The sequence below is a fragment of the Talpa europaea genome, assembly GCF_964194135.1.
Source record: "Talpa europaea genome assembly, chromosome: 2".
Lineage (NCBI taxonomy): Eukaryota > Metazoa > Chordata > Mammalia > Eulipotyphla > Talpidae > Talpa > Talpa europaea.
Genome location: NC_140068.1, coordinates 28,218,686 through 28,235,045, shown reverse-complemented (window position 1 = coordinate 28,235,045; position 16,360 = coordinate 28,218,686). Strand labels below are relative to the sequence as shown.

Below are 16,360 nucleotides of genomic sequence, written 5' to 3'. Positions count from 1 at the left end.
AAAGTTATTAATAATGCAATCCTAGATTTCTAATCTCCAAATAGAAATTATTTTTCTGTCCTTATGATGCTTAACATCATATGCCATTAACTATTTTAATCCTACTATAGGCTTATGTTTGTTAATAAATTCTTATTGTGGTATTTATGCAAATGAACCAAACAGAACAAAAATAAGGTATCTTTTTACTGTTCTTGTTTTTAACCAGATTTATCACTGGAGAATATTTATGATAATACGGAACAACTGTTAAAGAAAAAAATGCTTAAAACTTAGAACTAGGCAAAAGACTTATTGCAGATCTTTTACCCAAAGATTTGCTAATTCTTTAAAAGTATGTATCTTTGTCTGAGTCATATTTGCAATTAATATATTTTATAAGTTTGTGAGAAGATGTTAATTTGTAGAGAACACATGGCAATACTAATGATACTTATGATAATAGTTAAAATAAATTTTTTTCTAAGAGAAAGACAAATGGTTTGTTTGACAGTAAAGATAATTTCAAATATTTCAATTTTATTGCCCTGTTAAATAGTTTATTTAGTATAAAATTAGGAATTTTATACTATACTCCTTGCTCATTTTATACTACACTCCTGCTCATTTACACTTCAATGAATAAAATTAATTCTTATCATGCATTCATCTACAAATATAGCATGTTTTTAATTTTAGATATTTTTAACCTCAAGTATTTTATATATCTTTTACAACATAAAACTCAGGAGGAAAATGAGAGGATACAAAAAGTCTTATTATATATAACTACTATGGATTAAAAGAAAAACATCACATGGTTTCACTTATAGCAGGAATACAGGGAAACCAAATAAAACATCAGTGTAAATAAAATAACAGTACAAAACACAACAAAGTAAAAACAGACAATTATAAATCAGAGACATCCTGCAGGGGAGGAGGAGGGAGAGGCATCAGAGAGAGGGAGAGAGGAGCACAGGGGACTGAGGTGACGGTGCACGGTGCATTGGGGAAGGAAACTCTATGGGGACTACACCTGAGGGGGTGGAGGGAAGCAAATATTGTTTAAAAATGAACATTCATGGAAATAATGAAAAAATTAATTTAAAAAAATAAAAATAATTTCTTTGATTGAAAAAATAAATAATAACTACTATAGGTTAGAAAGTTAAAATAAATATAAGGGCATAAAAATTCCCTATCTCTCAAACATGGATCTTGACTTAAAGATTCAGTAAATGCCATGATATCAAACAAAGAATAAGCCCCAAAAAAATGTTCAGGTAGATATTCTCAAGATATTCAAAACATGCTTTCTCAAGAAGTGTCATTTCAGCAAGTGGATTGTTTTGAGCAGAGCCCAATCAAGGCCTTCATGCTCATGAGAAATTATTGCCACTTCCTTAACTACATAAAAGAATGAAAATTGGGAGTGTAACCCAAAATTAGGATTTTTACCAGGAATAACCTTTCTTTCAAAGAAACTTATCTATATCATTGGACAAACATTCAATTACAAAGCATCTGGTCTTAATTATATGAGTCACCCTCTCCTCCTCAGATGAGACCCCATCTCTCTCCTGAAGACCCTGGCCCTATTCCATTCTTTAGATCACGATATATACCCATACTTAACCCAATGGCTTCAGAATCTACATCTATGCAAATTCTACATATGGATATAACTGAATTTGTTCTTTTCTACTACTAAACTGTCTGATTTTAATTTGGTTGCCTAACCAGTCCAAGAAGAAGGAATAGGGGGAGATTTCCTGTCCTTCCTAATACACACACACACACACACACACACACACACCTGACACCAGGTAAGCTAGCCTAATGAATACTTTATTTGTCCATTCTCCAAATTCCACATCTTCTAAATTCTTCTACCTACAAAAATATCCTACCATAAAGAATCAGATAATTCTGCAATAGGCCCTGCTGTTTACCTAACATCCACCTCACCCCATTCCCAGTACACAAGGACTGGCATCAGAGAAGGTGGCACTAGTCTCAGCCTCAGCTCCAACTGGGATAAGGAGGATGGGCATTAAAGCATAAGTCAATCATGTCTAATTGTCCCCATAACTAAGGTGTAGGCATGGATATGTAACATAACTTTGGCCAATTAGACAAGAAGATAGATGTTGATGGACATCTCAGAAGAGTACTTTAAAAGATAAATCAAAACAGGCAAAATGAAGAGAAAACCACTTTTTCTGTGTGTCTGAATTTAAAACCTAGAATAGCTTCAAATCTTATACGCATGAGAGAATCTAGTCTGAACTATGAGGTTGGAGAAACAAAGAGAAAAAAGTACTGGATCCATGGGCACTCTGCCATTGAATTTGTCAATACTGAACCTCTTGTTAAATGAAAACCGCTTTGCTTATGGCTTAAAGGCATTCTGCGTTGGACTGTCCACTAGAGCTGCAGGAAGCGTGAGAGAAACTTTTGCCATTATTTCCGAGTTAGGCCTGAAGCTTTTCTCTGTAGTCTTCAAAGAAGGATCTCTACTTACACTTGTTCGTATAATGTTCAAAAGTCAAATAAATCTTTCTCCTAAGTCTCCATATACTTGGATTCCTAACCTTGACTAAGCCCTAAGTCATGAAACCTATGACAATGTACTTACATCTCTGAATCTCAGTCTCTCATCCACAGGAAGACGTTAATACATATCTTGAAGGGTTTTTGTTGTTTTTCTTTTTTAATTTAGGTAACACTGGTTTACAACACTATATATGATTCAGAGGCATGGGATCACACCCCTTGAGATGTATGTTACCACAACACACCCACCACCAAGGCACCCTGCACTCCTCAGTCCCCCCCTTTACCTCTGGTAACCTCTAGACTATAGTCAGACTTCTCAGATTAGTTAATGGTTTGTGTCTGACCTTTTGTTTGGTCTTTCTATATTCCATATCTAACTGAAAGGTTTTTGAAAGAATAAATGAAATATTTTATAAATGCTTCAAATTAAACAGAAGTGGTCAGAAAAGATTTTTTTTAATATCCAATGTCAACTTGGTATGGATGAAAATCACACTCAAAAAGTAATTTTTGAAGAACCAAATTTGGTGCTCACTTTCCTATTCTCCAATGATTTAAGAACTGTGGAGAGGAGGGGTCTTGTAAAGAAATACTTGATAACCCAATAACATGGAATCATACCACTTAATTTTCTTCTCATAAACTCTAAGAAACAAGTCAACGTATTGTATCCTTTAATTTATGTTCCTAGGTGAAGATTTCTGCTGCTAGCATAAGCTGTCATGAGATCTAAATATAGAAAAGATTGCCTTTTTGTTGAGAAATATTTCTCAATTGATAATTTCCTCTTTGGGGAAAGGGAGGAGACCTGTACCATATACCACTGCACTCTGGGCAGAAATCAGATTTGAAAACTGACAATGTTCCAAGATTTGAAAAGAATCTTTTTATGTAATAATGATTAACCATATAAGCATATTTCTGTAAGTTTTAACAATATTATCTAAAAGAGTAATTCACATCACATAATTGTATATAACTCCTAATATAATTCATTAACTTTCTTGGTATTTTTGTGTGTATTTTTTCCCCTGGCATTCTTCTTGTGCTTGAAAGATAATATACTTTTAAATTGAGACTGTCGAAGAAAGTTCCTTAGCCATCAGGAGGCAAGTTTATTTTTAGAGAGGAAAAATATAAGGTCATAAGTGTATTTTCAGTCACACTCCCCCCCCAAGGAAAAGCAATTTTGTTTTTCTTTGGACTATGTATTGATTTTAAGGTACAAGTTAAAGGTGACCATACAGTCTTTGAAATTACTCTGTATTCTTATCCCTAACTCATTTAGGAAGTTGAAAGTCCCCTAGCACTGACACTTATATTGTTATTTTTTTCTTTTTGTTTTAATAGTAGGCTGTTTTTTTTTTTTTCCCTTAAGATATATTGGAACATATCTAGCTTAGATACATTATGGTCCTGAAATATCAGGAAAATATTCCTATCTCAGCATGCCATTTCTGTCCACTGTAATTTAGACATTCTTCATGCTGCATTTATGTCCACAAGGATAATAGTCCTTACATTAAAAACCAGCCTTCATGAAGTGGCTCACCCTTCAAGAAGTCCATTATAGCCTTTCACTCTCTGACCCTGTACTGCCTCCAACTCCTACTGTTTTTAATAAGCAACTCAAATGTAGTAAACTATCTTCTCTATGCTGAGGGCAAAAGCACTAAGAGACACATGATAACACAGTGTGGACGAGGACGCCGAAATAAGCCCATAATTCTAGTCTTAAAATACCCCATTGCAAACAAAGTCTTAAAATTATTTCAAACCCTCAACTTTAGCTTGATTCCTGTAGTCCATGAATTTTCTTCTATTATACATGCTCTAATGAGACAGCATATAATGTATGTGTTTCTAAATGTTTATTTAAACAAACATGTAGCAAGTGTTCATCAAACTACTAAAAATAACAAACAAGTAAATCAAAGAAAGGACAAAGGGCCTCTTAAGGGAATGAGAACATCATAGAGGGAATAGTGAGGCACAGCAGCTACCTGAACAACAGCAACTCTCAAATTTCATGCGAAGACTAAGAGAATTTCAAAACATTTAAATTTTGTAGAGAAATATTTTTAGATTAAGTAATAGAAAATAATTGGGTATTACCTCTGGCTCATTATGTCATGGATTTCAATGTCCATGACCAAAGCAAGGAAATGTTTCAGTTACCCCTAATTAAGAAATAAGATGATAAGGCAGAAAGATTAATATTGATTTTAAACAGACAGACTTAAGTTTAAATCCTGTCCTTGGGTGACTTTAAGCAAACTATTCACTCATCTTTAAAGTATCACTACTCTGTAGGGTTGCTGTGAGGATTGAAAATGAGTGAAAGTGATCCAGAGATACAAAGTCCCAGTTATATAACTATTAAGTCCCTGGGATGTTATATGCAGGAGGTTTACTATAGTTAATAGTAAAATATACTGTACTGTATATTTGAAAAAAGTTGCTGGGAGATCTTAAAAGTTCTCATCATAAGGAACAAAATGTAGAACTATATATGGTTATAGATATTATGTAGATTTATTGTGGTGATCATTCATGATATATTGTTAAATTAAATCATTACGTTGTAAACCTGAAACTATCTCAGTTTAAATGTCCTTCAATTGAAGGGGAATCGAGGGAGGGAAGTAAGGTGGAGGAAAAAAAAAACAGACATAAAGACAGACAGAGGGAGGAGAGAGTATAAACAATTGCCAAGAGAAAGCTCCTACTTTACAAACAGAAAGCCAATTTATATATGTAAAAGGAATGCTGACAGAGAGAACTCACTATTGGTCCAGCATCATTAGAACAACCAATCATGTAAGAACTATGAATGAATCTTAAAATTAAAGGACAATTTTAATGAGTATGTGAATATTTACAGTCACAAAGCATATCTCAAGAGATAGTTACGGATAAATATATAGAGAGAAAGATATGTCCCTGATACGGTAAAATCTCATAAACTACCAGAAAATTGGAGCTAATAATAGTAAGTACCTTTATCTCAGAGATGTTTCTCTGAAAGTGTTGCAATTGCATCAAACCATTGTTTTCAAACCTTTCCTCTCCGTCTTAGATCTCTAAGTGCTTTTCACAGAAGCCGCCCCTAGGTGCTAGTGTAATGCAAAAAAAAGAGAGACAGGAAGCCTCCCTGGTGGCACAAGGGGTTAAGACACTGGCCACTGGCCATGGCCACTGCATCCCCCACCAAAGAGCTACCCATATGGTGCAGCAGACCTCTCCTGACTCCCCCGCTGCTCCCCTCAACAGTGTATTTCTGTCAATATGCCTGTTCTGTTCCACTCTGTCTCTGATGAATCCTCTCACCCCCGACACCTTTGGCCTATACCCCAGTACTTGTATGCATAAATAAATAAATCTTAAAAAAAAAAAAAAATAAGAGGGATAGGACAGAGGCTAGGAATACAAAGCAAACAGGTTTCTGGATTTCTGGCTCCTTGCTATGAGTTTTACATATTTGAGCATTGGAAAATATTGTTTTTTTCTAATAGCTGCAAGTTATTACTGATGGATACCCTCCAATTTCTGAGGTTTCCAGGCCCTTAACCCTCACTGTAACACTGCCTCCAATACTTAGATTTTCCCAACTGTGTCAGTGAACTGGTAAACTATTCTACCCTTCCTTTCTCTCATATTTCTCTCCCTTCCCTATTTCTCCCTTCTACCACCCACCTCTCAATTCTCCGTTGGACAAATATGCAGGTTTACATGTGCACTATTTTGGGGTGTATTAACAGGCAATGCTAACCAGATGACAAAAAATAATAATAAACCAACATTATGGCCTGGATTGCTCTATGCTCTAACACTGACAAAACTAGCCATAACAATGCAACTGGGTATCTCACCATCAATAGTATCTGCACATATCTTTATTCTAATACTCCTGCCATGTTTTCATTCTGGTAGATTTTCTGTCAAATAATTCTGTTAATTCAGATTGTGAGATTTTTGAAGTTATTATCTTGTAATAACATATGCCTTATCAAGTGTCTATAATAGGGTAATGAAATATTAGACAAAGTGATCCACTCATCTTAATGAGTGATTAAGGTTCCCCAGAGAGATAGACTATGATTATAAATGGTAAATCAACACAAAAACTCCCTTGAGAATTCTCCTCAGGTGTATTAAAATGTAATAGTTTTATAAACTATGCTTAAGTCTTCTCTTAAAAACTAAGACTAACATCACAGAAAAAACTCAGCTGAAATTGTGTTGCCTATAAAATGTTATCTTATGAATCAAACTGTTGACACAATATTTTATTTGATATTTTTGCTACCTCACACCATCAAAAGAAAACCAGGAACAAAAGCATGTGACCAATGTAGATTGGCTATTGAATACACAAATACACTTAAATTCTTTAAATAAATATTTGAAGAAGGCAAGCTTTATTTTAACAACTTGGATAATAATTTATATTTCAACTCCAAGACAAGAGAAACAAAAAAGAAAAAGAAAAAGAAAAAGATTACACAGTTCTAAAAGTAAATTAATATAAAAGCACATTTCTTTAATATCACTGTTCTCTTTTCATCCTTCTCTGTTAAATGTGATTTACTCTTTTAAATTTCAGTTCAGGAATTTGGCAAGGGGGAAGAATTGAAATCTACTAGGACATTAGATTATCAAATCATACCTAAGTTTAATAATACAGGAGAAATCATTTTTCACTTCAATCTTCAGATTAACTTCAAATTAAAGAGAGCTTTTACTTGTGATATCTATATTAACTATATATATAAAACATATAATTTGTGTTTTTAGAGAAGAACTAAGTGTAGTGATTTATATTACTGTCAGTGATAAGTAACAGACTGAAGTAGGATATAATATAGTCCTAATTTTAAATACTGTCAGAGTAGCCCCCTAGAGAGTCTAAACTAAAATTCAATTAATCATTTTATAAAAATCTGTTAAAAACAATAAGCAGTTATAATTACAAAAGAAGATGAATGTATTGAGTTGTCAATCACAATCTGTACTCTCAGATCTAGGACAGAACATATAGAAAATGGTCAAATGAATTTGTTCCATGAGGTCAAAGTATAAAAGAAGAAAAGACACAGATGTATTTGGACACAGATGTATTTGAGATCAAAGAACAATTTTTTCATTCCATTCAACATTTCTTATACAACATGTTTTACTTTAAATATACCAAACTGTGAGGAGCATAAAGTTGGGGTTTTTGACAATCAAAAGACCAATAAAAGAGAGACAGAAATAGGTTGGAGGGAAGAAAGAGAAACTCTAAAATGGAGTTCTTTCTTGGTAGTAACAGTAACATTTGAAATTACAGCAAAAGGAATAGGTGAGATCAATTATAAAAACAAAACCCAAATACTAATGATCATGGTAAAAGTCATAGAACTACATTAAAATATAAACTAAAATAAAATGCTGGGAATTGGAATATTTTTATTCAAAAAATGATACTAAAATCACTGCCATATTGAAATAAGCACGATGTACAATAGGAAATATATTCAGATATGAGAATTGGAAAGAATATGAGTTATCCACCAGTGAAGAAAATCTTCCCAAAGCAGATGGAACATGAGGAGACACAATAAGCATGGGTCAGAGTCTGGTGACAAAGCAGAGAGGAGAAAACGTACAAAAGGCCCAGAGATGTCAAAGAAATGGCACCATAAGAACCCTCTGAGGGGATCCAGACTGGTGGACAAAGAAGAGTTTGAACTCATTGGCTTGGTTCCTGTTAGTTACATTTTATTCTAATATAAGCATGCAGAGGCCCTTCATGCCACATTATAAGCACTAACAATCCCCTAACCATGCTCCTCCAGCAGGTAAATAATACCCTGATTTTGACATCACCAACTAGTTTTGCCTATTTTTGAAAGATGTAAATGAAATACAGTACATATCCTTTTGTGTCTATCTTTTTCCCTCAAGACTATGTTTATGAAATCCATCCATATTGTATTCAACATAAATCCATCAATATTGTTATACATTGCAGTGTTATATTTTGTCATATGAATATGTCACCATTTGTTTTTACACTTTACTTTCAATAGACATTTGGAATTTGTTTCCATTTAGAGCTATTATGAATATGATGCTGTGAATATTCTTGCACAGGTCATTGGGAGAACATGTGACTCGGTTCTTCATTTCTTCTGGGCTTAGATTGAGGGTGAATTTGCTGTGCATTAGGTTGTACAGAGCCATTATACTCTGATTAGAAATATATGCTTTGCATTCTCATGAATGCTTAAAATTTTGATTTTCATCCGTTTTTGTGATTTAAATTTGAATATTCTTGATGACTGAGTTGAACAGTTTCACATATTTTCATGATTTGGGGCCACTGGGATATACTCATTCATTTTAAAAAAAAATTGGGGTAAAACATTGGTTTACAACAGTGTAAGTGATTAAGAGGTGGAGGATAACACTTTTCAGATGAATGTCATCACAGCACACCCACTATCAAGGCATCCAGAGTCCTCCACCATTGTCCACTGTACCCCCTCATACATCACAGAATGTATACATTCTTTCACATACTATTTTAAATGTATTCAATAGTCCTTTCAGCCACCATCATTGCCACCTGACAAAAGTAGAATTTAAGCAAGGAAGCACTAAAGAATTTTTAAAATCTTGTGAATCACTTTGTATCTTTCTATGAAGAGAAATAATTTTCTTTTCTCTTCCTTTCTATCCATCTTCATTATTCTCATGTTTACTTATTTAGAAATCATTACAATGTACTCTAAAAATTTATTATAAAAATTATGAATTGAATGACACATTTTAGTAGGAGACATATAAATATCTTCTATTTACAACTTATAAACAGATGATATTCAGTAAGCGTTTTAAAAGGAAATGGGAAAAAAAACACTATGTATTGTAAATTTAGAATAATAAAAGAAAAATAGACACACGAGAATTTTTTTCCTACCTTCCCTAAAGACTAAATACAAGTTACATTCGGCAAAAATAAAATGGCTATGACCTTTTTCCCTCCTCTGCATGATTAATTACTTAATGTCCTATTAATTGCAAGATGTGGCTGAATTTCAAACACTCATTTTCTGTGCATATCATCCTGTAGTGGAACCACCGATTAAGTCCTTCATCGAAGGTGAGCCAACAAGGTCATCTGAGCAGTATCTCCTCAGCTATTCATTACCCATCTTCAGTGGCAATTAACAATGGCAACATTTCCATAAATCAACCTCTTTCTGATTATTCTCTGATGATAAACAGTCAAAAATGTGTGCATCCCATATCACCCCTCTTAATTTTACATTTAAAAAAAAAACAGTCTAAATATAACACAGAGAAAAATCAGGTGAAATGTTACTAGAATTTCAGTAATTAAAATGTTCCAGGAAAATAAGGTTATATTCCTTTGAAAGAAAAATACAAGCTTATACCCAAAATGAGTTGACTGACAAACCAGGGGTCAAACATAAGAAGGGAAGGCTGTCAAACACATAATACCTGTTTATTCCTCTGTCAAGGAAATTATGACTCCAATCAGCTTCAAAAATAACCATTTGCTTAGTAATACATGGAAAGCAACAATTTAGACTAGAAAGCTTATTTAATTTGCCCTGTTCTTAAAGAACATATTACCAATGAAATTTTCTAAAGGATATATTTACTATATTCTTTTAAAAGCATAATTTGCAAACAAGTTCAGTTTTATTAACTTTGTTTAGTTGTGAAATATTGTGGTTTTTTTTTTTGGTGTTGTGTATCATTTTAATTAGCAAGTACAAGATGTTATTGATAAAATTTTCTCTTAAATCACCAAAATTGCTCTTTTAATATCTAATAATAGCCAAAATTAACAGTTAATTAGGAAGATCTATCTGAAGCTATCAAAAGTTATAAAGTATTTAAAGTTTATCTAATAAAAACACTAAAAATATACATTAAAATATATTATTAGTAGTAGATAATCTGTCCATAAAATTACATGATATATAATAATTGATGGTTATAGTTATCATATAGTTTACTAATAAATCACATTCATAAATATTATTACAGCATATATTACATATATGATTACATAGTATAATTATATACTTTGCTATCTTTTACAAACATTTTTGAAAGAAAGTAATTTGTTCTCTCTAGTATAGTATTTAAAAGTTCCTGTTTATTATGATTAAAGAATTGAGGCTACTAGGGGGAACCGAGGATGGGCCTCCCTTGGTAGCACAGCGGTTGAGTGCTGGGCTACAAAGCCGCCCACAGCCTCTGCAGGACAGGTTTGATCCCTGGCCACCAGCGAGGGTCCCACATGGCACAACAGACCCCTCCTGCCATGCCCGCTGCTACCCTCAGCAGTGTATTTCGTCAGTCTGCCTGTTCTGTTCCCTACTCTGGCTTTGGTGAATTCTCTCACCCTCCCGCACTTCTGACTGTACCCAGTGCTTGTATAAATAAATAAATGAATGAATAAATGAATAAATAAATAAATAAGAAATGAGGCTACTAGGAGGAACAGAGGATGGGAGTGGGAACAAAAGGGGGAGGGGCCCAATGGTCTAGGATAAAGGACCATGGGGGCTTAATGGTGGGTGTGGTTCCGTTCTGGAACCACAGTATTTCTGAGGATATGTGAACCTATTCTTCTAAATCATATACAAAATTGTAAACCAACATTACCTCAATTAAAAATAAGTAAATGATAGTTCTGAGAAATAAAAATAAATTAAAAAAATAAAATTTCTATGTATATTTTTCAAGAGCTATAATTTAGTAAGCACTATTAAACATATTTAAATAATTTAATAAGCTATTGTGCTAAGCATATATACAACTTAGAAATTAGTTTCAAATTAATATGTAAAATTAAAGACACAAAATTAGCTTGACAGTGTAAAATTGGTATGTACATATTGAGATCCTGTGATAGCTGATGTGTTTTTTTACATTTAAGAGAAAACACAACTGGAACTGGCTTGAACAATTTATTTCACAAGACCAAAAATCAAATATGATAACAAGGCCTAGGTATGGGATGAACAGAACTCTGCCCTATTTTCCTACAATTCATTCAGAAGAGACATCCATTTGACACTCTTGTCTCCACACTTCTCTTGAGAGTCACTGATGTGCCACAAACAATGAGGTAATAAGATAAGCCCCCCCCCCCCGAATAAAATTCCTTCTCTTCAATCACTGACTCTGACTTGTGTAGTTTAACTGAATAGGGACTAACCCTTTTTATAAAATAGGAGGAAAAACCAGTAGTACTTACATACTACTAGCATTTTTATTTTTCTAAAGATAGCAAGGAAGTAATATTGAGCATTCTTGAAGACTACAGGAATAAAGTTACTAAGGGAAAAACAGGTAATACATCTAGATTCTTAGGTGTGATCAAGCAGCACTTAAATGTTTACTCTAACAATTGAGTGATTGCAATACCAGAAATTAGAAAATGCTACATATTCCAAAGTGACTCCCCCTGCTCTGCATAAGCAGAATAATTCTCACCTTGTGGCATCTCAGGAGGCAGATAATGAGGTTCTTGAGCACTGACATGTACCCATTCAAAGTCATCATACAGATCCTGGTGATAATCACAGGCCCCTGGACCATCATCAAAAGTACAGCCACCTAAAAGGGGAAGAGAAAGGCTGTTGTTACATTCTCAACAGATCTGTTAAAAAAGGTAGGAAAAAAACCACCAATTTTAAATGTGCAATGTGGCGCCCACAATTTCAGTAAGAAATAGCACTCCTGTTTATCACTATTCTTATTAAATTTTCACATAAAATGAAATTTCTGTCAGTAACTTCTACTTGAAAAAGAAACTAGTTTCAGCATCAGAAGAAAGATTGGGGCCCAGATTTTGAAATATTGAAAAAAAAAAATAAAAGATTATGTACAGTGAGGTGATCCTGAAATATACAAGCCACCTGAAATCTAAATGGATTTTGAGAACTTTAGTGAAGAGAAGGGAGGCAGGAAAAGAGTGAAAACTATCTTTTTTGGTAGTGCAAGTTCAAAAACATGAAGTTAATAGTAAAGTCTTAATCATATTACTTGCTTTAAAAGAGCACTTTGAAATAATTTCATAATAGCAAATAAAATATACAAAGCTTTATAGGTTCTAAAATGCTTGAGGTCAGTGATACACACTTCCATACTTTATTTAGATTACTTTCCTACACAGTTGTGACTTAAAAGGAGGGGGAAACTGAAGCATAAAGCTTATCAGATCAGTCTATAATCACTCTCACCATGAGCACTTTATTTAATAACCTCCTTTTCAAAAATGGAGGTTACCTTTTCCCCTTTACATCAGTTATTTTTCCTGGCTTTATTTTCAGGGTTAATGTCACGGCAAAATTACAATGATTGCTTTTACTTTCCTTCTACATATACAGGCACACACAGTTCAACCTATTTAGTTTATTCAAAATCATGAAAATAAGAACTGGCCTATATGTCTAATCTTGAAAGAAAATGGATTAGAACTAATGAAAATCCTGCAGTGGACTTAATGAGAAAAACCAGTAACTTGTCTCCTTTCAAGTAGCTTATTTGTTTAGTTTCCATGGGGATCTTTGTGAAGAAACTCTGAATTCTCTGACCAAACAGCAAAGTAGGAAGTGGTGAACTTCAAGCCTATAAATTCTTCTCTGTGAAAAACGGATTAATTTTCTTCATCAAAAAAAAAGCTTGTTAATTGAAAGTGAATAAGCTATCTTCCTCACACACGAAACAGACAAACCAGCATGACAGGCAGAGAGAGAAGGCAAGACCAGAGATGTCCTGGTAATCCCACAGTCCAAACAACCTTTCTCAAAAGCAGGATATATAAGTGGGTATCCTTGAATCACTCTTATGAATACATCAATACTTTAATATAACCAAACCTCAGCACTTTGAAAGTTTAATATTGTCTTTTAAGTAAGCCTAAAATAGCCCTGTTAATACAGTCTCATGAAAAATGATGTATTTTCAATTTTAAATTAATCAATGAAAAGTGGTTGCTAGGAAATGCATCTTCACATGCAATGGGAAAGTTTTTCTCAAATCATAAATTGCTCAAATCATAAACCCTAAAATGACTTACTGCTTTGAAAGACATGCAGTCAAAGTCCCCACTACCCTTTATAGTAATGCAAGTGATCTTCCTTTATAAATTTAAACTACCAGTGGAACCTACATTGGTTCATTTGGAAGATAAATGGTCTTAATAGCTGTCCTTCATTGCCATTGTTAATTTTAGACTCCAGGACTTTGATTAGCAATAACTAGGAATGGCTGTGCAAAATAAGTGGGTCAACCCCTACTATTTGTTGCACATCATTGTCCTATCAGTCAACACTCTCAAAAATTAATTACTTGTCCACTTGACTTAAGCAATAAGAAAAAAAATGAAGATAATATTTTACTTTAAAGTTTACAACAAATTCTAATCTAAGAGGTACTATAGATCTATTTACCACATATGGAGCATATTAATAAACATGGTAAACAAAATTTTAAAATATTTTTGCAAGAATTTTGTGTTTCAAAGTTAAGAATTCATACAGTATACTGAACTAGATGATATAAATTACAAAAAAAATACTGGTTTTGGCCTGAAGAATTGCATAGACATGGAGTGAAACAACAAAAAAAAGTATACTTACAAATATACATACATATACATACATGTATACACACAAATACATATACCCACTACTGTGTGTTATAAGAGGTAATAACAATATGACCAAGGTCACAGAGAACACAAAGGACAGGCAAATTGGCTAGTTACACTATGGCTGATTAAGGAAGGTTTCATACAGTTATACCTATAAAGATAAGTAAGGATGTGCCAGGCCAGAATGGCAATGGAATTGAAATCAGAAAAAAGCAAAAACAAAAACATACAAACTTGAAGAAAAATGGTATGCTAGGAAACCTCAAATATTCTCAAAATTTTGGGGGCAATATGCATTTAATGTATATATAGGGGATGGGCAAAAAGCAAAAGTAAATACAAAAGACTTTAGATTTCACAAAATGTTTATATTTTATTCTGTATATACTGAAACCACTAAATTATTTTATCCAGCAGTATAACACAACTCAAGTTATATGACTAATAACAATAGCTCTAATAATCATGTAGAATTTCAAGAGAAAAGGAGGAAAATAGAGTTAGACAATTTGTCCAGCCTTATAACAGATAGCACTTATTATATATTGGGTTAATTCCATTATACACAATCCTGTTTACCATTCAAGATTCACTAGAAAGCCCTACCCACAAAGTTTTTTATTTCACAGTCATCTATATACATGTTCCTGAGATTAAGACATTTTTATATATAGTACTAAATCTATTTAAAAGAGAAACACCTAAGCCAGGTTCTGATTCATAAATAAAAACCCAACTCATGAATTTAAAATTTCACTGACCTAGATGGCAGAACAAAAGAAGAAAATACTGAAGTGATGTTCAAAAAGTTTTGTTAGGCTGAGGGTATAAAAAATAGAGGAGAAAACATCTTACATTATCAGTTGCTAACTGGTGATAAGACAACAATGAGTAGCTGCAAATCGTGTCAGAGAAATGGCGACCACAAGTTCCTTGACCCTTGGAAGAAAATTACTTCAGAAGAGACATTTCACAGATTGCCAATTCCTCTCTGCCAATCAATCAGCTAAGGAACAGATCTATCACTACAATGATCTGCTCCCAACACAGCAAGCCACTTACAGGGCTTTGCAAGCTATCACCTGAAAATAAAAATCAAGCTAATTTGTACTTGCCAGAATTTCTTTCCAATCTAAATTGCTCACTTCAAGGACTGGTACTAAGAAAAATTAAATACCTTTAAAAAAAAAAAAAAAGTAGTTCTACCCCCAAAACTATATTGCCTATATTGCGGAAACATCTAGCATTTTAGAGAGACTGGGTGTTATTCAAACAGATGGTGATAACTTATGAGAGAGCATGGAAATAGAGACTTTTTCTGCGGAGCCATGAAAGACTGAATATTAAACTCAAACATTTTTTGAAGTCAATTTTTCAACAAAACCCAGGGTCAGGTTAATTTAGAACAAAGTTGAACTAGAAAAAATAAAATGTTGGTAGGGCCCAGGACAGTGCTGAACATTTTGTGTGAGACATTCTATAGAAGATATTATACTAGGACTTCCACATTCTCCCTTCTTGAGCACCTATGCAGTCTTAATTTTTGACTGGGTATAAAAATAAAAAGTATATATAATTATCCTTTTTAACTCTTTACTGTTTGAAAAGAACAAGATTCATTAAACTAAAGATACAGGCTATTTTTTAAATTTTATTAAATTATTTGCAATATACAAGGTCTTAAAAAGTAAAAGGAAAGTGTTAGACAAATTATTTTGGTAAAAGCAATATCCTTAGCAGAGTTGTTTTATGAACCTCAAAAACAAACAAACGAATATTTTCCAATTGTGTAGTAAGCTGTGATACACAAATTTGTTCATGTAAGTGATCAACTTTGGAATGACCTTCCTTCCATTAATATCACCAAGAAAATTTAATACATGTCACATTAGAACACGTGATACCGAATTAAAACTAATTTTGAGTTAGTCACTGTTATGCTAATCAGAAACCATTATACAAGTTTATAGGCATTATCCCCAAAACTCATTATAAATAAGTAAATACATTTCACATGAAAAATTTTAAAAAGGAACTTATTATTAAATATCTTGAATGCAATTCTGTTTAGAATCTGGGTCAACACAGTCTATATCCAGAAAAACAGAAAATGTATAGAGTTAATGCTTT

At 33.2% G+C, this 16,360-nt stretch overlaps 1 protein-coding gene across 7 annotated transcripts in view; it reads right to left on the bottom strand.

Annotated features, from left to right (window-relative positions):
• The window catches only part of PTPRK (protein tyrosine phosphatase receptor type K), a gene marked incomplete at both ends in the record, with an annotated part of 521,692 nt that overhangs the window by 376,643 nt on the left and 128,689 nt on the right, over positions 1–16,360 (bottom strand). For 6 of the 7 annotated variants that reach the window (XM_084227965.1, XM_084227961.1, XM_084227963.1 and 3 more), the window contains one exon: positions 12,067–12,189. In XM_084227965.1, the coding sequence (XP_084084091.1) occupies positions 12,067–12,189 (123 nt within the window). Of the gene's footprint in view, positions 1–12,066; positions 12,190–16,360 lie in introns of those variants that run through there. The other variant, XM_084227967.1, reaches the window with a different exon arrangement.